Below are 25332 nucleotides of genomic sequence, written 5' to 3'. Positions count from 1 at the left end.
ATATTACACTATAAGAATATTGCAACATAGGAAATTAATATCGAAAGTAAAAAAAAAAATGTCTTCCATCTTTACCGGAAGTCACGTACTCAATAACTAAATTTAATAAACTTTCGCGACTGATTTAAAGCACATTAAACTATAGTTACTGATTACTGAATATTAATACACATTTAGAAGATATTCTGCTATGTACTTACAGACGTTTTGGGATTGATCTAACATAAATTTGGCAGAAACAAACGTAAAAACTAAAACTGTCTTAAAATTGCAATCACATGGATACCATCTTAACTTTTAGTACAAAGAAATACCGCATGAGGGCGCCACTAGCTAGAGCAAAATTAACTGTTACAAATTACACAATTGAACACTACAGATATATCTCAGTAATTTTCCCACAAATTCTCCCCTTCGAAAAACCTAAACAACCAATGTACGCTTGCTCTAAGTTTGCCATCGCACTATTGTTACGTTTTCTAGCTATTTGCACCAGCCGTTTGTAGCAAATAGATTGCATCCTCTATTACAGGAGTAAAGGATACAGCTCTGGGACCCGTTTCTCAAAAGATAGTTTAAATTAACCATCATCCAATATGATACATGACTAAATACACTGAAAAAGATCAACTATGTACACATTTCAAATTTCAAACCATGTTTCATCATTAGAAAATTACGACACAACGTTCGATCTCTCACTAGAGATAATCTTTTGAATTTGTACACTGAGTTTTCGTATCGTATTATCGTATTTTCAATTCTCTGCTTTTGAGTCAACAAGTACAAAGTTATTTTAGCAATGAAAATTTAATTGTCATTATAAATGTTAAATATCCACTGGTAAACTTACTAACTTTTGGCAACTGACCTTAGATCGTGGAATGGTCTCAGGTGGCCTGCTGATCCACTCTTTATTTATACTAGTAAAGAAATATATAAGACGTAAAAAGTATATGAACATATTATTTATCTTTATATCGCGATAACTCGTGTACGTATGATTGAAAAACGATATTCTATCGAATCTCATGGTACTTATGATTATTGTGTATAGAATCAATAATTAGCAACCCTCCACGGATACGAAGCAGCCTAAGTTTACTTCCTACCAAAATTATCCTCGAAACTCTCAGTATTATTTCAAGGGTCGGTCTTAGAAAATATATGAAGGACGTGTTCACAGGTTAACGAGGCCAAAAATCTTCCCCAAAATTTCAAATTTTTACAAGCAAAGATAATATACTTCATGCTTTTGGTGCAGAAAAAAATACATGTCCACAAAATGCAAATTGTGTTTTCAAAGTAAACGATTGAGTGTGGAATTGTTTCGAATTCAAGGTTTTCCCATTAACACTCCGGTATTTTTCAATAAGATAAGTCAAACTATTGTTGTGATGGCCAGTTGAATACCTCATCATTATATTGAAAGATATGTTATACTTAATGCATCTTTTCTTGGGCCTTACAGCTTTCTCTATTGGTTAGCGTTGTGATCACTCAAAATTAACCATAAGTTTGAATTCTCACTGATCTACTACATCTCTATAACAAAAATATATTTCATATCAGGCAATTAGCTTTGATCTGTGGTCAGTGGACAGCAGCTACGAAACATTTAAAACTACTACATTATCATTCCATCTATTCATGTATATATAATATGATATGATATCTTCTTTGTTCAGTTTAAAAGTCTTGATCGTAAAAGTTTGACAAGTCTCGCATGTTGGTACCGATACGCACGTTCTCGCGAGTGAAATGTGCACGTTACAGGCTCAAATGCGCACGTTACAATTACAAATGGAAACGTTGTTCGTTCAAAACCCTACGTAAAAATCTTATGCATTTTAGCGGAATTTCAAAGTTAGCTCGCTACCTACAACAAAAATCGGACAAGACTTTTTCAAGCGACAAATTTAAGAGCTAGTAGTACTAACGAAGGATTCACTCAACATATAAATTACTTATGGGGGTTCTGGTTAGCACTGGTAACTGGTCTGTACTGGTCAAGCATTGGTCACTTAAACAATTTTTAGATTAATGCCCACATCATATCTAGTTATTTGACACCAAACAACTTAATTGTTTGCAAACAAATAATTTACTATATGGTCAGTACTGGTCAGTTAAAAGACCATGGTCCACGCCACATTTGATACCAAACATGATTGGATTGTGTCGTTTCGAAAATTCATCTGTTGGGCAATTTGTGGTCAGCCCTGGTTCGTTAGGTTCTTATTTTGCGGGCATTTTATCTCGAACCACCGAAAGACCGAATCACTAATTAATTCACCAGATCGTTAATTGCTGAAAATGAAGATTAGTGTTTAACTAATAGTCCTTGTCTGAACAAAATGTCTCTGGTATGGGTCCTATGGAATCATGTCCTTAACTGTACACCGTACTGTATCTTTGTACTGTATCTTTTTATGTTCACTACTACCGTAATTGACTATGATGTTTTCAAGTGGTCTTAAGTACCGCTAATAGCCGAAAGTCGTTGATTGATGTGAAATTTACATACAGCGCCACCCGTTGATAGTGAAACTAACCCGAGCAATACGGGTGTTAAATAGATACGCTAGCAAACCGGCATTCTCATAATTCGGACTCTTTGCCTGGGGTAACTAAGGCCGGTACCAAGTCGGGAGATTGCTTTCAATATTCGGCTCAGATGCACTGGCAAACACGTACTGGCCGGGGATAGTTATTTCTTGGAGTAATCATTTGACAAATGTCAGAAGAACTTGAGAAATCTTCGTTCCTTCCAGCGGTCCGCAAATCAAATCATGTAAGTTGAATTTGAAACTGAAACATCGTATATATTTCATAAATTACATTCTTGATATATCAATCGGCGTTACATTAACATCGTACGTTCTTGGTACCGAATTGCAACGCGTCGGGCATACACGGATACTGTCAGCGGCGGATCCAGGACCCATAGAGGGGGTGCACAAATCCAAATGGGGCGGGGGGGGTCTGGTATGGTGGCTGATAAGGGCCATAGCGTAAAATTCCTGGTATGTAAATGAGGGCGCCAGAACGCCAGAACGCCAGTACGCCAAAACGAAAAAAAACGTCCAATTTTCTCTGAAAGTTCGTTTTGGCGCGCCAAAACGAAGAAAAATTCCGTTTTGGCGCCCCCGCCAAAACGAACTTTCGTTTTGGCCCCCCGCCAAACAACGAAAAACGTCCAATTCTCTCTGAAAGTTCGTTTTGGCGCGCCAAAACGAACAAAATTCCGTTTTGGCCCCCCTGCCAAAACGAACTTTCAACCACGTAAAATAATTCTATATATGCAAATTTATGCAAATTACACACAAGATCAACGCACCAAATTGAAAAATAATTTTACTGTGGTTGAATGTTAGTTTTGGCGGGGGCGCCAAAACGGAAATAACCGCGCCAAAACGGATTTTTTTTGGTTTTGGCGCGCCAAAACGAACTTTCAGAGAGAATTGGACGTTTTTCGTTGTTTGGCGGGGGGCCAAAACGAAAGTTCGTTTTGGCGGGGGCGCCAAAATGAAAGTTCTTTTTGGCGCCCCCGCCAAAATTTGGCTTTCCAAAACGAACTTTCCGAGAAAATTGGACGTTTTTTTTTTTCGTTTTGGCGTTCTGGCGCCCTCATTTACATACCAGGAATTTAACGCTTTGGCCCTTATCAGCCACCATAGACTGGGGATCCTCCCCCAGAAATTTCTTTTGAAATTAGACGCACGGAGACACGTTCTGGGTAAGATCAGAGTACCATTTAACTCGCAATTTGAATAGCGATTTTCACAACTTTCATGAACGATGTACTGCCGTAAAGCGCTGGTATTTGTAAGCGACGACATAAGCTTACACATTTTCAGGGATTTTTCACATGCTTGTCTTCGTTCTCACGAAAAGGTCAGTCCGTAAAAGATTAGCGAGGACTTTAGGGGGGTGCACGTGCCCCCTGTGCATCCCCCCTGGACCGCCACTGATTGTAATAGTGGTCAGGGATGCGTTAACGGGCTGTTGATCCATCATTCAAATATATCTCCAGGCAGGGGAAAAGAAACGACCGATCGTCTGACCGTTACGGCTGCTGGCCGTACGTCTAATATTGAATAAACGGTGAACGGAAAAAATGGCCAAGGAAAAAATGGCCAAGGAAAGAATGGCTAAGGTATTTGCCTAAGAAAAATGGTCAAGGAAAAAATGGCCACGGAAAAAAGGCCAAGGAAAATTAAATAGAAAACTAACCATCATTTCATTGACTAAAAAGAAATCAAATGCATTGATGTTTTGACATGTCACTTTTTGAGATTATTAGACCTATTCCTGGATTAGTTTAGGTAAATTTATGATAAGCATATCTCACTTCGGTGTTATCAGACACTACACCAGCTTGCTATATAAATTACCACACAATTTCAATGCATTTACCTTTGATGATTTGAGACAGTCTGTGCCCTAATAGCTTATTTAGATGTTTTGAAATACTAATTAAGTTGATTAATTAAGTTTAAGTTAAAGTTTATCACTATTAAGTTTATCCATTGCCCACTTGCATGATAGTTCTTTCATGATAGTTCTTGATATATTCATTATATGTATGAAATTAAATGTAAGTTCATCAAATTTCTGAACTCATTATACCGATTCTATTGATTTTAGCCCCATGAAAAATAAATTATGTCATAAAATTGAAAGCTTAATGTTTATTAACATTGTCAGTAGTTCTCATAAATTTTCCTAGGCCTTTTTTTCAGTGGCCATTTTTTCCTGGCCATTTTTTCCTTGGCCATTTTTTCCTACAATACAATCTTAAGGTCAGTTAATTAATTCATATTTATTGATACATATATCCAATTTATTCATTTTTTACTGTGGAACACGATTAGGATATCATGAGCATACAAACTATAGTATGTACACTATTTGAATTAAAACATACTACAAATTAACAGTTCATTGATACTAAATTAACCGTACTTAAAGTTATCGTGGGTTAGGAAGGGTTCATCGCACATTTAAAATATATTACACTAGCTTGAATCTAAAATATTTCAAATTAAAAGTTCATTATTGCTTATAATTCATGGCATCGCACAGCTCAAATATACCACAAATTAACAAGAGTACACAGTTCAAAAATATTCCAGTTCGAATTTTACAAATAAAAAGTTCGTTTCTCTTATTAATTCGAACAATTTATTTTATTCTAAGAGAAACATCTTGCTTTGAAATCTTTTTGAAAATCACCAAGTGGGGATTATTACCGACTTTGAATATTTGGAGATTTTTACCCAGGGGATATTTACCTAGGGGATTTCTACCTAGGGGATTTTTACCCTGGAGATTTTTCCCTACAACATTCTGGTTATGGGATATCTGGGTGGAGGTATTTTGGGCGGGGGAGTTATGGCCCGGATTCAAAATTAACTATACATATTGTCTAAAAACAAAACAAATGATAATTGACAAATAATAATATTTATCATAATAAAAAGATTATTACCGGTATAAGAAATAGCTAACCCGATAGATAGATAGATTTGCATGCTTTAAATTGCAGAGTTGATTTAAAATCAGTCTCTATAAAATCAGTAGGCCTATCTATATTGCAACACATCATAAAATTAGGGGTCCAGGGACACCATACCCACTTGGGAAGTGGTTTCCAATGCTCAACAATCTAACAATTTCAATATTCAACGCCCCCTGGTGACCATATACAAAAACCAATGACCTTGAAACTCACTACAATCATAGAACATGTCAGCAGCTACGATTTTGTAATTGATTGTGATAGCAAAATATGCCTCGTTACCAATTTAATATGGAAATACTAAGTAATTCCACTATTCAATGCACCCTGGTGACCATATGCAAAACCCAATGACCCTGAAACTCACCACAAAAATAGAACATGTCATAAACTACAACTTTGCAATTGATCATGGTAACAAAATATACCTAGGTACTAATCTAATAAGGAAATACTAAGTTATTCTACTATTCAACGCCCCCTGGTGACCATATTGAATTACTAATGTCCTTAAAACTCATCACAATCATAGACAATGTCATGAGCTACAACATTGCAATTGATTGTGGTAACAAAATATGCTTAGGTATCAATATAATGTGGAAAAACTTTTTCCCACCTACGAATGAGTACTGATGATACCATAAGATGGCCGCCAATTGCGTTTATTAATTGGCCGATCAAAAGTACCTGGCTCAGGTATAAAACATCCCTTTCCAAAGAATACCCTTCACAAATTGCAATGAGAAATGGCGAACCAGTAGGAAGCTACAGGACTCGTAATTTGGCCCAAAATTGACATTTTTGGGCACTAAAAAGGTCATAGGGCGGCCATCTTGAGCCCGATCGACCCAATTTTTCTTACGGTGATGGGCCCTTGGGGGATTCAAATATATACGAAAGATCAAGGTAATTGATTTGCCCGTTAATGTTTCAAGTACAGTCGATCCTGTATTAATGTTAATACTTATTGCATATATAAATTACGGTGTATTTGTTTGGAGCAATAAGATAATGTTCAAGTTAACTGGGGGCGATCTAGGGGGTAAATCGGAGGGTCTTCTCAGAATTCTAGGGGCATCTACTAGGCCTAAAGTAAAAGAAAAGGGCAACATTGTTAACACACCGAGCGCAGTGCTCCAGGCTAACACTGCTTCGCGCTGATAAATTTTGAGATTCCAGCAGTGGTTTGAAGCCATTTCCTGTGAACTAAAACGTTACAAAACGATAACCTATAACCTCCACCCCCGGCCCATGCCCTCCAACTAAAAAGTCTTCGGAAATAGTGCACTTTATTTCAAGATAAGACAAATTATTTAGACCTAGTGTAAAGACCCCCTGGATCTGCGCCTGGTTAAAGTTCATCCAACTTGATATTCGTCCACAAATTTTCTTCCATTCGTCTCGCATGCCTAGACATTTCACCGTTTCGTCAAATATAGTCGTGAGTTTGGTTTTTTTCTGACCTGTCTTGAGACCTGACATGACAGGTTCTGGAAACTCTGCAGACCATCATTCACCGGACCCAAGGGAATAAGGAACACTACTTACTCTACTAAGGTAGTAGTCAGTAACCGGACTGTGGTTTAGTTTCACGATCGGATATTTTCACAAACCACAGTCAGGAATGGGAACGTCATTTTTGCAGGCAATTTTCGTTAGCCAATTTGACTGACGAGTAATTTGCCTGGCATTTTCTGGTCTTGAGATATCCGTCTATTTTTTGTTGTAATCAACGCACAGCAGATTTGTAGTTTGTTTGATACCTATAACACCTCACCTGACGATCTTAATCCATGTGCAAATCGGCCATAAAGTGAGAGTAAATTTCCGGCGATTCAACGGCGGCCATTTTGAAAACGTGTGGTAGGTGCTGGCACCTGTGGACTGAGGTCAGGACCACAACACAAACTAACGAGACGAAACGACGGAATTGAAAAAATTAAGAAATCAACACTTATTCACATTTTTCTTCAACCAGAAATTATTTCTGCATTATTCATTATGGAAAACATGAAGATTTGAAATATAAGTTGGAAAACCATCAAAAATAAAAATTGTCGTTTCGTCTTGAAAGTTTTATATAAATCCTTGTAGGTCACCTTGTCTATCATGCCACATGTATGCAATACAGAGAAATGGCGGCCAATGGCGAAATTTGTGGAGAAATCAATTAATTTCTCAAAATAATGTTGATAAATCACTGGATTATTTCGTAAAGTACCTGTGTTAGTTTGTGAATTAAGCCATTAATTGTGGACTGAAATCAATAGAAAGTATATTTTTGAAGTGTTACTATTTTCAACCGTGTTTTGGCCCTTGTCATCCCTTACGTTGGTATAAGCTCATCCGATTATAAAAAGCTTACCACCAACGATTAGGTAACTAACTACTAAGGTAGCAGGGTGAGAGCGACAATGACATCAACCAACAGTGGGCCTCGCCGAAAATTCGTACCACCGGTTGCGGCTAATTAGTCAGTAATTGTTTAGTTTCACGATCTGATTTTCAAGCAAGCCCATCCGATTATAATTTAGGAAGTGGATATTTTGCCAATGCGGCCTTATTGGTCTAACTGCAGTTTGGGTCACCTATCCACTGGGTGGCGCTAGTGTTATTAAAGAATAGTGTTATGGTAAGGTTAGGTACATATAACCATTAGGGACACCTAAACAGCAGTCGCTCATCCCACCTGCAAGCAATTTTTGCCTGAGGCATCTGCCAAAACTAAAAAGTGCTCTTTCATCCAGCCTGGAGCGTCTTCTCAAGTGTTTCTTATATGAAAAGTTATTTATTTTGCAGATTCAAATGGAGGAGACTTCCGAGGAAAATCTATCATGGTACGAAAAGTTCACCAAAATTCCTTGCATGAGAAAATCACTGTTAGCAGGAATTAGTTCGGGACTCGGAATCGGGGTTGTATCGTTTCTAGCTTCCAGTAATCCCCGACGTTCTACCAACGTCGGTTTTGGTTCCTACCTACTAGTAACCATGGCAACATGGTCGTGGTGCCGTTATAAATGGTCGGAGGAGAGATTTAATTCGAGGAAAATAAGACAGGCAATAGATAAAAAATTACTTATAGAAGGCACAGAATTAGACAAGGCATTGAATGAAGAAAGCGATGTATGAAATGGTGAAAATAATGTGAAGACTTGTGTAGTTGTCACTTTTGTATCAGTATCTTACCTCTATTTATAAATATAAAATTTGTTTGATATAAAGTGGAAATTTTGTTTAAAAGGTTGTTTTACACTCATTTCTTTCTTAGACTGGTTGACAATTTCTTCTCAATTGAAATCTGTTTCTACCTAATGGGTTTGCTACGTGGAAATTACAAACCTACTACAGTGAGATGGTTTAAGTCTACAAGTGATCTTATCTTCTCGGAGTGGCAGTTATCATGTATTACTATTTGCCACGTGTTGCTTTTAATACCAGTTGATCGAAGCAATTGGGTTCAAAATTAAGATAAATAAAATTAATTTGAATTTTAAACATACTCTGGCAATCATAATCATTTTGGTACCGCGTAAGCTCAACATATTTACTGAGTACATTCGATTATACCCGACACATATTCAATTACGCTGACATTCAAGCTAATATTGTTAGACCTACTAGAATTTGAAAAGATAATTGAGATAGCTTTTTTGACTTAATGATAAAAATGTCAAACAATTTTATCTATTTTCATTTTACTTAATGCTTTGATGTTGCTGATGTTTGAAACCCGGTAGGTTATTTACGTAATTTAAGGTGTGACCATCCGAACACGCCTCTACAAAAAATTGGTAAAAACAGCACCCTTAATTGAAGTGTATATTTCCATGACTTATAAGTTATGGCAGCGTTAGAACAATACGTGAACAATGTACGGTCATTGTCAACGCAAGGTAAATATCGAAACTGCGTTCCGTTTCATTTGGACTTTCGTCGTAGTAATTAATGGCAGCATTAAATCCCTCTGCTGGCCTAAACTATGCTTTTTTGTTACTACTTAGTACTTGTAATGGAATGTAGCATCCTCGCTTGCCAGGGGTCGGGTATCACTCCCGAAATCGCTTCCACCAGCCCCCTGGCCTCACGAAGCACGATTTCATTACTGGCGCTGTTGCGCATGACGTCATATATCTTTGCGAAATACTTCCTTGTTCTGTAAAACGTTCGCTGATTGGTCCATTTGACGGGAAAACCAACAGAAGTCTACTGTCCTTTGTTACGAGCGCTGTGATTGGTACGACCGGATTCTGGTCGGCTAGTAACGACTCCAACGACTCGTGAGGTCAAGGGGTTCGGCGAACAGCTTTAGCGTAGTGGGTTCGAATCCCTTGACGGGTGAAGATGGGAATGTAGTAACACAGGGGTTTGGCGATGGGCTTGGATTTTATTTCCGGGTTGTTGATAATCTCGCGAGAATGGCGCTAAATATGAACTGCAAATAAATTCAAAATATCACGGAAATACCTTGTGTTTATATTGTTTATTTATCCGCTATAAAGTTCCGATAAACAATTGGTCGTTGGTTAAGAATCATTATCTGACGGTCGTCACGCTTTACTATATAAAATCACAAAGGGATGAAACACCCTTCAAGTCGTGCCAGCCAGAAAGTTGGGACAGTCACGTGACGGGTCAAAACGTCCTCGCTTTTTTCGGTCAAAACGTCCTCACTTTCGTCAGTCAAAACGTCCTCACTCATGCCAGAATAACTTCATCATACAATAAATTCCGTCAATGCACTACTGTTAAATCCGAGTTGTAAGCTAAATATATGACCTTTAATGTATAGGGCGTATGAGGCAGTCGATCAATATTTACAAAAAAAGAAAATAAAAGTATTTAAAACATAAGACAAACGTTATTTACAACATACTAATTACATACTATAGGAGGAGGGGTCTAGATACTCTAAAAAAAGATTTTTTTAAAAATCAAGGTTAAAGGTGACTATCGTGAGGTGCCGCCCTCTCCCCACTACCGTTGATTGAGTGTGGAAAGGACACTAGGCCCCTAATACAGACAAGGACGTTTTGACCGAGGACGTTTTGGCACGGGGACGTTTTGACATGAGGACGTTTTGACCGTAATTCGACTTAACGCTTCTTATTTGACTGAATGCGAACCTGAAGCATCTAAGATGGAAACTATGATACGAAAAATATTTGAGAATAACTTACATTCAAATGCATTTTTTGACTATGAATTACATATTTCATCATAATTTATTCTTTATAAGTTATTTATTTCATATGAATCATAATCTGACAATTGATATCGGTCTGTGAATATGTTAACTTTTTATGTTGAAGTTTTAAATGCGATGACGTCATCAGAATGTCACGTGACTGTCCCAACTTTCTGGCTGAAAATTTAAGTACAGCGGAGGCCTGGCATTTCATCCCTTGTGATTTTATGTAGTAATAATGATTCTTAACGACCAATTGTTTATCGGAACTTAATAGCGGATAAATAAACAATATAAACACAAGGTATTTCCGTGATATTTTGAATTTATTCGCAGTTCATATTTAGCGCCATTCTCGCGAGATTATCAACAACCCGGAAATGAAATCCAAGCCCATCGCCAAACCCCTGTGAGTAGTTAGTAATGACTCATGTAAACGCTATTTTGCCCTCATGCTAATTTTTTTTCTGATTGCATACTTGATCTATGCCTAAAATTTGAAACATTCTGGCGGAAATGCAGTCCAAGCGAGCTACAGGGCCAATGCATATGGTCCGTATATGAATCGGCAAAATGGTGTTTACTAGAATAATTGCCAAAATACCCCCTTCTAACAATATAGGCCCCCTATGTATGAATTTATTTTCCAGGGAATTTTGCTCAATTGTGCGAATTCATCAGCAAAAGTACTGAAGTCCTTGGAAAAAATTTGCCTCATTTGGACAACTTGTTGGGAACATTAGACGTGCAACAGCATTCTCTAGGAGTCCTGGGAATATTGTACGTACTAGCCTTACCTTCATTACGTCTTACACTCTGAGTTAAATTTTGATAATTCTGTTCTGTTTACCGCCACATTAAGCATGCATTTAATCGAGGGAGGTGAACAACGAAACAAGATAGAAGTACATTTTTTTACTTAGGCCACACAAAGAAATACCTGGGTTTCTCGAGTAAGGCAAATACTGCCACATCATAAAAAAGTACCCAATTAAGAAGTAAAATGCGCTTACCTACATAACTGTAAATAATTGTACAGTTGTCTTTACCCTTTAAGATGACCTCCTGTTCCGTATTCTTAACAAACAACACGTCTATTGAAACTCACTTATCTTTTCTTAGGCTGGTTAAGTTGAGCAATCCAATCAGTGACTTTGAAACACTGTTTGTACAAATTCAAGAATTCATCAATTCATGTAATGGTGAGCAGTGTCGCTATGCTGTTGACAGCTGTAAGTATATCTCAAAAATCATCTGTGTTAAAATCATCTGTTGTTAGGCCTGGTGCAGACAGTTGATGACAGATTTTTGAATTCACCATGCTTTATCTGCACCTCTACACGGTATTGAGATAAAAAACATTCTTTTCTGTACAAATTTTTCTGTACATTCAGATTCAGAATTATGTCACAAGTTTACACAGAGTCTTATTGATAAGAAAGAGGTAAGCATTGCCAGAAATTTTATTGATATGTTTCTCATATATTTCCCTGAAAATTCGTATTAATAATAATTCATTTGTTTGTATCTGATGATAACGATTTAATCAGTACCCAGTCCAATAGATCTGAGTTATATTTGACTCTTGGTTAGAATCTTTTATTTCCAAATATTAAGCCCTTGAGAAAAATTGTAACAACTTTCGAACCAGGTCCGATGGTCACAACGGTTTTAGTCAACTTTATTGAAATCAGTTAAATCCACATCTTGGTTTGATGCAGATATAAATCAGGGTTCATAGCAACTCTTAATTCCTTGAAAGCTCCTCTAAATTGAAAAATTATTTTCAAGGACCTTGAATATCCTCTAATTTTGAGAAGTATTACACACCAACACCTTTTTAGATTTAAGTTTATCAAAGGGCACTCCTACCTAATTGAACTTTTTAGCTCGGCTGTGACCGAAGGTTAGCGGAGCTGATGGGTTAATAGGGGATTATCCATCCGTCTGTCATAGCGTCTGTCCGTCCATCAACTTTTGCTTCAATTCGCTACTAGTCCTACAGTTTTAATCAGATCAATTCCAAATTTCCAAGGCCTTATGGACCAAGGCCTATGAAGTTATAGAGCCATTTTTTTTTATTCGTCCCCTGGGGGGTGGAGTTTCTATTTCTTCAAATCGCTACTAGTCCTACAGTTTAATCAGATCAATTCCAAATTTGGTATGAGTGTTTCATGGACCAAGGCCTATGAAGTTACAAAGCCATTTTTTGGATCCGTCCCCCTGGGGGTGGAGTTTCTATTTCTTCAAATCGCTACTAGTCCTACAGTTTAGTCAGATCAATTCCAAATTTGGTATGAATGTTCTATGGACCTAGGCCTATAAAGTTACAGAGCCATATTTTGGATTTGTCCCCCAGGGGCGCCCCTGGGGGTGGAGTTTCTATTTCTTCAAATCGCTACTAGTCCTACAGTAGCTTTAATCCGATCAATTCCAAATTTGTTATAAATAGTTCTATGGACCAAGGCCTATACCATTTTTTGAATTCGTCCACTAGGGGCGCCCGTGGAGGTGGAGTTTCTATTTCTTCAAATTGCAATTAGTCCTACGGTTTTAATCAGATCAAGTCCAAATTTCTATTCTATTTCTTCAAATCACACAGCGGAGCTATATAAGCCGAGAGGCTCCTTGTTTCTACACTGATACTTTTCTAATGACGTGAAAACTCGTATTTTTCGTATCTTTTGAGAAATTAACCAAAAAGTGTCAAAAATTTGATTTATTTGAGCACGTTTTTTTTTTTGCAGCATCTTTAACTGTCTAAAATAACACATGTGAAAATTCAATGCTATTTGCTTCGGAATAACTTTATCTCATAAAGATCCTATGCTTTGTTCGGTAGTTATAGGCTTTCAAAGACGAAACCCCCCAAAATCGGTTATATATAATTTGTGTTGACCCACTTTGAATTCCATCATGACATCATAGCATTCGTTGAGTATGTAAATTAGGTGGATCAGTCTATGTGCGCGTTATTTGGCTAAACAAAATGGCGGCACAATTTGAAGAAGTTAATATTCATCATTTCTAGCGCGAATACTGATATTCAAGGCGTATGATATAACGATTTATTGTGTGCAATGTGTTCAATGATTCATCTGGTTTTGCTATCCCGTGGATAAGGTAACGTTGCATCTGACAAAATTCTGGTTTCAAATTGCGGAAATTTACTCCTTGTTCGCCACAAGGCAGATTCACTGATGATACTGATCAGCTGTTGGCATCGAATTTTTTAAGACGAGTCTGATATTTATACGACTGGAATAATTGTTATATCATCATTAATTGAAGTCATTTTATTGTCGTGTACAGTCACGTATACGATATCGCCTTATACTCTCGTGTTCACTGTGTGTATGTATCAGTCAACGTGCGCTACGGTGTATATAGCGCGTAAAAATGATTTGTCTTGAGTGAAGATTTGCATAAACTTAGTCACTCATAGTCAGGGATGTATTAAAATAAACATTAATTTGTTGAGACAAAAATTCCCATAATCAATTTTTCGAAGATTTCATTTTCGTTACTTAAAAAGTCAGTTATCACTGACCAAAATTAAGTTCTTTTTTACATATTTTTTATTTTCAATGAATTTCTGCGTACTAGTAGCCTACATGACAAATTTTTTATTTCACACCAGTTTAGCGAGCCACTGGACCATTGGTCCTTTATTTTGTATTTTCAGGCAATCCGAGGAATTAATATTGTACAGAAAGCGATCAATAAAATCCAGCTATTTCCATCACAGCTGACATCGATTCATGGAGATCTTTGTCAGGTAAGTGGAATTCAAACCTGAAGATTGTATTGAAAATTTCAGCTACTATATTAGACCAACGTATAATCAGATAGAAAAATGCCTCAGTTTTTGATTTATTGATTCTTAACTTAAAACATTATCATAAAAGTATTTCATATATTTTTCTTTTAGCTGTGTTTGCTGTCAAAGTGCTTTAAACCTGCCCTCCAGATTCTAGACATCGATATCACAGATATATGTAAAGAGGTAACCCCTCATTTATATCTTTAAGCCTTATTCAATTGCCCACTTGTCTCATTATTGTTATAAGGCCTAAATGACGTATAATTAATGCGCTTGAGGCATTGATGAAATGGTCAGCATCGTTAAAATTCCTCGGAAATCTGTTCTTAGCTTGCATATAAAATTGCAATGGATGACTTAAACGTAATTATTATAGTTGGGTTCGTCAAAATTCACTAAAATTGATGATTAACAAATGATATATAAAAGATAACCAGTTTATTTTAAGTCCAGGTGTAGAAAAGGTTTTATGATAATAGATATGATAGGTGTACATAGTGTTTTGAATATGATAGAAACTATAGATGATTAACATGAAGGTCAAATAATTATGATAAAGTAAATCTAAATAAGTAAAATACAGCAAAGTTTATCTAGGCCTATATTAAGATGTTTTAGCTACATGCAATATACAAAATACATTGTTGAAAAATGCAAAGACTGACTTACCTAAAATTGATGATTAACAAATGATTTATAAAAGATAACCAGTTTATTTTACGTCCAGGGTTAGAAAGACATAACCCGAGCTAAACCACAGGAAGATGATTTAGGCCACTGGTGTCTGGTCAAAACGTCCTCATGTCAAAACGTCCTCGCATACCCGGTCAAAACGTCTTCGCTTTCGTCGGTCAATACATCCTCACTTCATTGGTCAAAACGTCCTCACTCACGTCAGAATAACTTAATCATATAAATAAATTCTTTCAATGCATAGTTTATTACTACTGTTAAATCGACTGAGTTAAACGCTTTTTTAATATATGATCTGTAATGTATAGATGGCGTATGAGGCATCGATCGGCGCTCTCATCTGGCTTGGAGTTTTTTTATATCGGCAATTCGCAAAATCGAAAATTTCAGGTGGCCTTGCCGGGCCAATGATTTTGCTGTTTATGATTTTTTCCCCGAAGGAAGGTTATTCAAAAACCTTAGCTAGGCCCGATCGATAACATATATTTTGTGATCGATGAAACAGCTGCGTCTAAAACATGATTGCATAGCATTCATAAACAACAGCATTCATAAACACGTGATCGGTCGAATCATGATACCAGTCGAATAGCCCCGCAGACCGGGACCGCAGAGCCTTTGACATGGCTGCAACCAGAACACTTTCTGGTGCCCCAAACCCCTCGAAAAAACAGACGCAAATTTTTCGTGCGGTTGACACCTCACGGCCGTCAGATATGAGCCGGGCCAATGTCAACTTGCTTCCGCTGGCCCTTGATTTAGGACTCTGTTGTTGAGAATGAATCCGACTCGAATACGAAAAAAGACCAGAGACAGACGACGACGACTCTTATCATGTGTTATATGAAGAATTCTGATTCTATTTTACATAGTTTGACATTATATATGCGGCCCAGCTTTGCTAGATGAACATGTGTGAAGTGTGAAAAGGTAATCCTTACACAATACAACATTACAATATTATCACAGTTAGTTTAATCGTAATTCCCAACATCTGTTTCAATGACAAAAATGATAGTTTTTAAGTTACAATTTGTCGTAAAAGCATTGTGATATTTGATAACTTAGCCAAGTTGGATTTAATCTGAGGAGGAACGAAATCGAGATACAAAGTTGCAATTGTTAGAGATATATCAATCTTAATAGCTTATGGAGATTGAAAGCACATACTTAAATCATGCTAAAGAATGATATTTTCAAATAAGTTCTTTAAATTTTCATATGATGAGTATCACTTTGAAGAGATACTGAATGTACTTTAAACTTGATGATTCAAGCCTTCGCTATTTAGGGAGAGTGACATCACTAATTAGAGTAGAAAACTAAATTGGAAAAGAAAAACTTATAAATAAATCATGAGTGAGCAAGGTAATGAATTCCAAATGAATTATAATTTGGGTACAAATAAATTATGAGTGAGCGAGGTAATTGATTACAAATAAATCATAATTTAAGTAAAAATAGATTATGAGTGAGCAAGGTGATTAATTACAAATAAATTATATATGTGTGGGTGAAAATATATTATAAGTGAGCAGGGTTTATTTTGATATACAATAACTTGTATTAATTTAATTGCAAAATTGCATTTGTTATTAGTGAGCTAAAATCGGCGTGGGGCAAAATTGTATAAATATCGTTTGCTCTGGGGTCTCATCACTCATTGCTTGGACACTGTTCTACTGCAACACAACGATACTACAATGATAGTGATGTAATCAACCGACTTTCACCAAAACCAAACAAGACGATGGCTGGAAATAGCGATTTTTGTATAGACTGCATGTGCAAAAGTGGCGTCAGTAGAAACGACTATAGAATGGCTGTGAGGGGCACGCTCAAAATAAATTGGAAATGTATCTGGTGTCGAGAAAATAGCACTGTGATCGAGCCAAATGCTAAAAGCACGCGATTTTCAATATTACCCGTGGTCCAGATGGAAATACCAGAGAGCCGTCTCGCATAGCTCCAATTATTTGAGAAGATGAAGCCATGTAAAATATCCAAGAAGACTCAATAGAACTGGGGCCATTTGAGATACCTCATGATCGTGCTACGGATGAACCGTCCATTGAAGATAATACCCCTCTCGAAAACGCTTTTGATGAAGAAGAACAAGATATCCAATACAAAGTGGTGACTAAAGGCTCACAGAAAAAGAAAGAATGCCTTCTTGATAGTCATGGCTACAGTCATTCTGTTAAAACTCGCTGCACCGATGGAAATAAAGTATGGACACGTGGTGTGAGAAATAAGAATGTTTGGTGTTAGACTACAGTCTGACAGCATGGTCAATCTTACACCTGCGGTCCACATCTGCACTGTCATGAAGCCACACTGGGTGCAGCGCGGGCAACTAAAGTCAAAGCAGCAATAAAAGAAGTGGCAAAGAGTGATATCTTTACGTCAGCCGTGGCAATCACAAATAAATCACAAAAGAGTCATCCAAAACAAGGTCTCACCACAACCACCAAACCGATACAAGCACTGCCGAAGGTTGAAAATCTAGCTCGAGCTACAGACACAGCCAAAAGCTACGACTGGCTGATCCCACAGATATCAACTTTGAGATGGACAACAACTTCATCCCTGGCGATTTTCTGATAGGTGATATTAAACACAAAGGAAGAAGGCACGTCATGTTCGCTACCCGAAACATGGTCAATCTCTTAGAGAAAGCGAAGACATAGTACGCAGACAGCACATTTAAAGTAGTGAAGGAGCTGTTTTCTCAGCTGTTTAGTATACACGCCTTCATCCGTCAAGGTGACAACAGCAAACAAGTTCCCCTCCTGTTCTGCTTGATGTCCGGTCGTAAGAAGAGCAATTACTGTGCTTTACTTAAACATATTCTTTGAAACAGTGGCCACCGATTTTGAGGCTGCAATGTGGAAGGCATTTCCTAATGTCTTCCCAGATGTCGAAGTTCGAGGCTGCAGTTTTCACTGGACACAGTGCATTTGGCGAAAGATCCAAGAACTTTGGCTGTAAGCTATAATCAGCACAATGAATAATACAAGTACCTTCGACAACTCATGGCATTGCCATACCTTCCAGCCGAGCATATCACACCTCTTTTTAATTTGCTAAAGGAAAAAGCTACATCTCCACAGATCCAAGCACTGGTTAATTTCATGGATGAAACATGAATACGTGGCAATATCTGGGAACCGAGCAAGTGGAATGTATTCAACCAGTCGATAAGGACGAACTATGACACCGACGGATGGCACGTTAAACTTAACCGCCAAGCAAAGAAAAACAGCCTCCCATTTTATCTGCGGGTTACACTACTACACGAATAAGCATTAATGGTCAATCTTCGAGTGAAGTTGGTGTCAGACAGCAAACTGAAAAGAATACAAAGAAAGAAATATAGACAGATTCAGGTAAGAGTCTTCAAGATATGGGACAAGTATACAGAAGGAGATATTAGCGCAAAACAACTGCTCCGTGAATGCTGACACATAAATGGTTCTGTCGTCGATTGATTCCAACCCCACCAAACCCAGTCATATCAAACAGTCCTTTTCAGGACCATTTGATTTCCAAGAAAGCTTAAGTCAAAGCTCAGATTTGCGCTTAAAACCCACAACGACTTTAGCCTTTTTTCTGGGGGTATTATATATATACAAAATATATAGTCCTATATAATAATCGAATGCGGTTAGAAAGATAGCAACGGGGTTTCATTTATTTTCCAATTTTCTTTTTCTGAAAAAAAAGGCCAAACAATGGCATGGTTTTGATGCTTTGTCAACCTGCAAAAGAGAAAAATAATCATCGAATTAAATACTTCGTCAAAAATCTCTATTTAGTTTGTACGATTATACTCCGAGGTTTTTATCATTCATCGCCACGGGCCGTTTTGCAATGATTGGACAGGGGATTTCGAATCTAAATATAAAAAGCTGTACATGATAGAAATACGTATTAGCAAAATGATTATAGTTTTTTAAATGTTGGATAAGTTAATTGAATAATTAGTCGAATTTGATGACTGATTTCAAAACTGATTTTTCAAAAATGCTGGCAGGCACGTATGTGTAAAGTATAACAGGATTCTTTTTTATTTATCATTGGATTAAGACCTTCTATGTATGTGACTGTTAATATTTTTCCCTGATTTATCGTAGGCTGGCATTCACAGGGGCCCGGCCTGACAAAAAAGGTTTTTATAAGACAAGTGTTTTTATATATAGTACCTAGGATACTGGGGTAAAAAACCTTGTGCGGAATACGTACCCGTTTTAATTGTTCTGAAACTACGTAGAATCTATCGATGTGTCCAGATATGTGATAAACTGCAATTGGCATCAACATTTTTTAAATAACCCAGTCAGGGACTCATAAGTCTATTTAGATATAAATTTCGGGGAAAAATACTTATTATCTAATAATGGCCAGTGTGTTCACAATTCGATCATTAAATGGCCGCAAAATTGGATTTGCTGATCATCGAATCGTTTTCTGTTAAATTCATCTCGATAAGCGCTGATATACCGGCGCGGAAACCCAAAAATGTAATGTTACATAAAAAACGTAACTCAGTAATATATTGGGGCGGCTCGAGCCACGCTAGGCTGACTATGGTCTGAGAGGGATCTATAAAAGTTGGATTTTTTTAAACATCAGGTTCCTAAAGGTGGCTGCCCTCTACCACCACTGATTGTGAGTGGAGAGGACATAATACAGACGAGGACGTTTTGACCGAGGACGTTTGACTGAGGAAGTTTTGACCTGAGGACGTTTTGACAAGAGGACGTTTTGGCACGAGGACGTTTGACCGTAATTCAGGCCACTCCCCCAGACGACTGGTCCAACACTCATGTATGATTGGTCAAGTTTTGTTTTTCAGCAGATAACTTTAATTGTTCAATTACTAGAGTCACTCAGTCTGTAGCAAACATTGTTTACAAGAAAATATAGTTACAGTCACTGGTATTTTTGAACACTTATGTACAGATAATTATTGAATAGGTTTATGACATGTTTAAGAGACTAGTGTTATAATAAGCAAATATTCGTTAATTAGTTGATTAGATAAACAGGAAAAAGTCTACAGATAGCTACAAATATATATAGAACTATGAATATGTAGATAATTAAAAGTGAATTACTAATATTTTATATTTGAAGATTATTTTATATATATTCCCTATAACAAATTTGAAAATATACTTGATATAAGGCCAAAAAAAAGGTGCCTTGTTTCTCATCACACTTTTGTTTTTTACCATGACGAGGGTGGGCGGTTTTTATTTTGATGTACTTTAAAAAAAAAAAAGTAGAAATAAAAAGAACTGTTTGAATTTTTTTTTGAGATGCGGGAGGTGTCTTTTTATTTTTATTATATCAATAAAAATATCCCTCTGACATATTTTCTTCAGATGCGGGAGGTAGTTTTTTATTTTTATTTAACTGGAAAATCACTGCTTAATCCTGAAAATGATTAGTGAATCCTGAAAATCCATTGCAACACCTCAACCGGCCAACGCATTTTCGAAAAGTTCCATCACTGTTGACTCTGGAGATACTTGTAGAATTGGCCAACATAGTATTGGCTTCTTTTGGAATATTATTTGAACAGATAGCAACATCTTGGACGCTATAAGCACCACATTTTACCAAGAGAAATCGCTTCGAAATAAGAATCACGCCAGAAATCAAGCTCCACAGCGACCTTGGCATTTGAAATTTAGGCCTACGGTAACCGACTCCGTTGATATGGGTTCGAGTCACCAGTGTGGCGCCGATGATGTTTATACGATCAACTTTTCTTGATACGTTCATAGAGAAATAAAATGATAAGAAGATGACGATATGCGTAGTATATCAATGCGGGCGGGCGGATTTTAATTTTTATAAAAAACAAATTTATTTTCAAGCTATGATGCGGGAGGGCGGACTTTATTTTTATCGCTAATTTGCCGATGATTTTTCCGATGCGGGCGGGAATTCAAAATCATGAGAAACAAGACATCTTTTTTTTGGCCTAATACCCTGTAATATAATTATGGGAAAGCCACAATGGAGGAAGCAAGATTGCATGCATTTCCACTCACAGGGGCTTGTTTGAATTTCTACTTTTGGGTTGTTGATTATCTCACGAAAAAGGTGCTAAATTCAAACTGCAAATGGATTCAAAATATCGAAGAAATACCTTTTGTTGATATTGTTTATTTATCCGCAGTAAAATTCTTATTCTGCGATAAACAATTAGTTGTTAAAGATTGGGCCTATGCCTACTACATACGTAAATACAAACTGCTACTATTCAACTGTTGTTGGTTAGTTTAGAATCTCTTTCCAATGATCCGCTTCAAAATATTCCTAATAGTTCAAGGTAAACCACTTTAACCATTGCCAATTTATTTCAATAATGGATCATTTTTGGTTTTTTTTTTTGGTAGGGTGGTCAGTACGATGCTCGACACTTATTACTTTATTATTACTATGGCGGTATGATTTACACAGGATTGAAGAACTATGAGAGAGCGTTGTATTTTTATGAGATCGTGAGTAATTTTGTTCTACTAGTGAAAATGATTATTGAAACATGACGGCTCAGAAATTTTTGGTCTGATTTTGGCAAATGTTCATTTCCATAGAGTAAAATGTTTTCAAATATGTTTTGACCAAAATTACTGATGTCTCTTTGTATATCTTCAGGCTATAACAACACCCAGTATGGCTGTCAGTCATATCATGTTGGAAGCGTACAAGAAATACATCCTGGTTGCATTGATATTACATGGTAAAATTCCATGTTTACCGAAATACACATCTCAAGTAGTGGGCAGATATATAAAGGTATGTTCATTGTTGAAAACCTAAGCAGTACTCTTGTTTTAGCCCACATTGGACTTTATTCGGCCCAGTGGGTTATCATGTTCATTTTTCGTCCAACATCTGCTATTCCCGTAGATGGAATTTGATTATGGTATCACTGGTACTAAGTCGCAGGAGATGGTGCGGTTTTAACTGTACAGCGTTGGCATTTGCCCGATAACTCAAAAATCAGTTGAGATGAAATCCTGAAATTTTCATACCAGTGTTTAGTGTATGGTAGTATGAACATCAACCCTATAATCACATTAAGGTGGCTGACTGACGGCCATCTTTTATTTTAACATTGTACGTATCGGTAGAAGAATCTAGGTCCAAGACCTATCGAAAATTTAGCTCTCACTCTTCCAATGTGGCTGGTAAATATTAATAATAATATATCAAAATAAGAGCTTATAGTGGTTGATATTCATTCATTTATGGAGTCAATTAATATGCCGATGACTACATCAGTGTGCCTAGAGAAAGCAACGAGACAAATCATTTGTTTTGGAAAAATCATTTATTTAAACAGACACCCGACTTCCTCGGATTTTGTTGAAACTTTGAGAAGTCTGACAGTTGAAAATGGTGATTACATGTATCAACTTTCAATTAAGGCCACCAAAAAATGTATCTTTAATGTAATTAACCAAGATCCCTGGAATGTTGTTAAATGAAAATAATGGTGAATAAGTAACCACATTGCTCTTCAGCCTCTTTGTCAAGGATATCAAGATATTTCAGTGGCTTATGCATCAAATAATCCCACAGATTTACAGGCTCAAGTGAACAAACACCAGGATACAATTATAAGGGTAACTACTTATCATCTTTATAACAATTTTCCTTATCAACTTTTCCTTATTAACTTTTCATAAATTAAACATTATAGGATAGCAATATGGGCCTTGTGAAGCAGTGCATTTCTTCTTTATACAAGAAAAATATTCAGAGATTGACAAAAGTAAGTAATGATGAATAGGTTAACAATTAAAAGGGGTGATCAGTAATGAACATGGATATACGGTACCGGTACGTAAAAGTACAGCTAATGCAGGTATGAATCTACTTACTAGACCCACCACCTTTCCTGCTATCTACACCAGTTTTAGACCAAAATTGGGCATATCGTATCATTAAGGGGCATCCTGAAAGAAAGCTCATTGGAAGACGGTAACCCATTTTCGGAAATACAGAAAACAATCATATGTACCGTATCTAAACTTTTTTGGGTATCAGTTTAATATTTTTCATTTTCCTGTCAAATTTCAGGACAACTTGACTTTTTTAGAAGGGGGTTCGCACCCCCTGCATGCACCCTTGCCTTGGATCCGCCCCTGATTTTGCTGTATTGTAGTGATGACGACTGAGAATGGGTAGAAATTTAAATCTCAATTTTGCTACATTTTTATTTGCAGACATTTATGACCCTTTCATTAGCTGATATGGCTAATCGAGTAAAACTAACGGATCCAGTTGAAGCTGAGAAATACGTCTTACACATGGTGCGCACTGACATTTTGTAATCTGCGTACCTCGGATTAGTATACCGCCGATTATATCTCCTGCTCAGGCTAACAAAATGATTATGTCTGGGATGTGGTATTACATGGAATACTAATGCGAGGTACTGTAGCAATCATACAAATTAATGTAATATGCCAAGGAAAAGTTATATAAAAGTTCATGTATGGTAAATAAATACCAAAGAAAGAAAATCAAACTAACATTACATTTGACAGCAATATGAGACAGATCCTGAGATAGGACCGTTTCATATGCCCTTATTTTATTGGTTAACTTTTACTATTTTGGAACAATGAACAATATATGAGTTATACACAAGTCATTTTTCAATCAATCATTCAGTATTGGGGCAAGTTTGACTGATTAAAATGCTGGTCTCTTCAAACTTGTGTCTTTATCACATAAAAAAGACCTTGGCACTTTTGTTGCACTAATTTACAACCTCTGTTTCTTTGTCAGATTGAAGATGGTGAAATTTATGCGTCAATAAATCAAAAAGATGGCATGGTTAGTTTCCATGACAACCCAGAAAAATATAATAACATCTCAATGCTGATAAAACTCGATGCCGAGGTAATGATTGTTGATTCTGTATTCCTTCAAATGGTTTTGATAAAGTATAAATATAAGAAGTTGCTTGATCTGTATTTATTGTTAGATGCAACAATGCATTCAATTGGATGAAAAACTACAAGAAATGGATCGTGAAGTGGCTGTTGATCCACAGTTTGTTAAAAAGGTTTGTGCGCTTAAGATTTGTATCTATCTCTCTTCGGCAGGGATTCGAAGCTGATTTCCCATCATGCCCCTTTTCTAAATTTCACCCCTTTCTCATTTCGAGTCACTGAGGCTATTCTACTACGGTAATGACATAGTTTTGGTCCGATCTTATCGCTTTAATCTATAGTAGGCTACATGTAATAATTTGTCTACCTGGTATGCTTTCTAGTTTAATTTTTTGATTTTTTTAACACTCAAATTCTTGGCAGAATAATCATGATTTGAGTTTGAAACACCTGTAATACTTTTCAATAGATAACATTCATGTAATAATATTAAACTTCTACATGTATGATAAATGTCTATTATCAGACAGGAAAGGATAGTGTATTTTTGAATTATAATTTTAGAATTCTGGAGTACATGAAGACGATATGCCCGGATCATCTATAAAACTTTCTACATATGCGATGTAACACCCTCATAAAAAGTATTAGAATGTGCTTGAATACATCTATCAGTTGCTACACTATAAATCTTCGATCATTTGCCTGGGTTATTCATTCCCATGTATATATTGGAATGCCAAAATGCCAATGAATAAAGAAAATGTTGTTATGTTAAAGTAAAGTTTTAGGGTTATTCAACGATTTATACGTGTCACCTGGCCAGCCATCAGGCGCGGATCCACGCTGTCGCGATTGCCGCACGTGCGTCAGTCAGAGCTGCTTAAAAAATTCAAAAAGTGCCAAAAAACTACAAGCATATGAAAAGACAAAGGTTTAGTTCACATTGATCCTATGAATATCAGACTAATGCACAATTACCTTCTCACGTCGTAGTTTTTGTTTAATTATATACGCTACGTTAGTATTTTTCTTTATACCTGGGGCCAGTTGAAATTGTTCAACGGAAGATAACTCTTTTCCGGCGTATAACTCTTATCCGGATGGATAACTTATAGGAAAAGGAACTAGCCTGGATAAAGTTATACGGCGGATAAAGTTTCGATAACTTATAGGAAAA

At 36.7% G+C, this 25332-nt stretch overlaps 2 protein-coding genes and 1 long non-coding RNA gene across 3 annotated transcripts; all 3 read left to right on the top strand.

The window, feature by feature from the left end:
* Positions 1–7094: 7094 nt before the first annotated feature.
* LOC141903952 (uncharacterized) lies at positions 7095–8447 on the top strand. The gene is made up of 3 exons (XR_012619114.1): positions 7095–7390; positions 8062–8159; positions 8327–8447. It is a non-coding gene; the product is annotated as an uncharacterized LOC141903952 (long non-coding RNA).
* Positions 8448–9294: 847 nt separating this feature from the next.
* LOC141904640 (COP9 signalosome complex subunit 3-like) lies at positions 9295–24907 on the top strand. Its single transcript, XM_074793273.1, has 14 exons — positions 9295–9420; positions 11363–11492; positions 11835–11944; positions 12107–12156; positions 14398–14490; positions 14644–14718; positions 21642–21746; positions 21901–22041; positions 22773–22874; positions 22952–23023; positions 23478–23564; positions 24046–24159; positions 24245–24325; positions 24717–24907. The coding sequence occupies exons 1-14, from the start codon at positions 9369–9371 to the stop codon at positions 24780–24782; spliced, it is 1278 nt and encodes a 425-aa protein (XP_074649374.1). The 5' UTR covers positions 9295–9368; the 3' UTR covers positions 24783–24907.
* Positions 18033–18533, top strand: LOC141903286 (uncharacterized). Its single transcript, XM_074791384.1, has 3 exons — positions 18033–18042; positions 18092–18215; positions 18404–18533. Exons 1-3 carry the CDS (start codon positions 18033–18035, stop codon positions 18531–18533), a joined length of 264 nt encoding a protein of 87 aa, XP_074647485.1.
* Positions 24908–25332: the final 425 nt, after the last annotated feature.

The sequence above is a fragment of the Tubulanus polymorphus genome, chromosome 4, assembly GCF_964204645.1.
Source record: "Tubulanus polymorphus chromosome 4, tnTubPoly1.2, whole genome shotgun sequence".
NCBI lineage: Eukaryota > Metazoa > Nemertea > Palaeonemertea > Tubulaniformes > Tubulanidae > Tubulanus > Tubulanus polymorphus.
The sequence above is the reverse complement of the archived record's forward strand: the minus strand, read 5'-3'. Positions and strand labels throughout refer to the sequence as shown.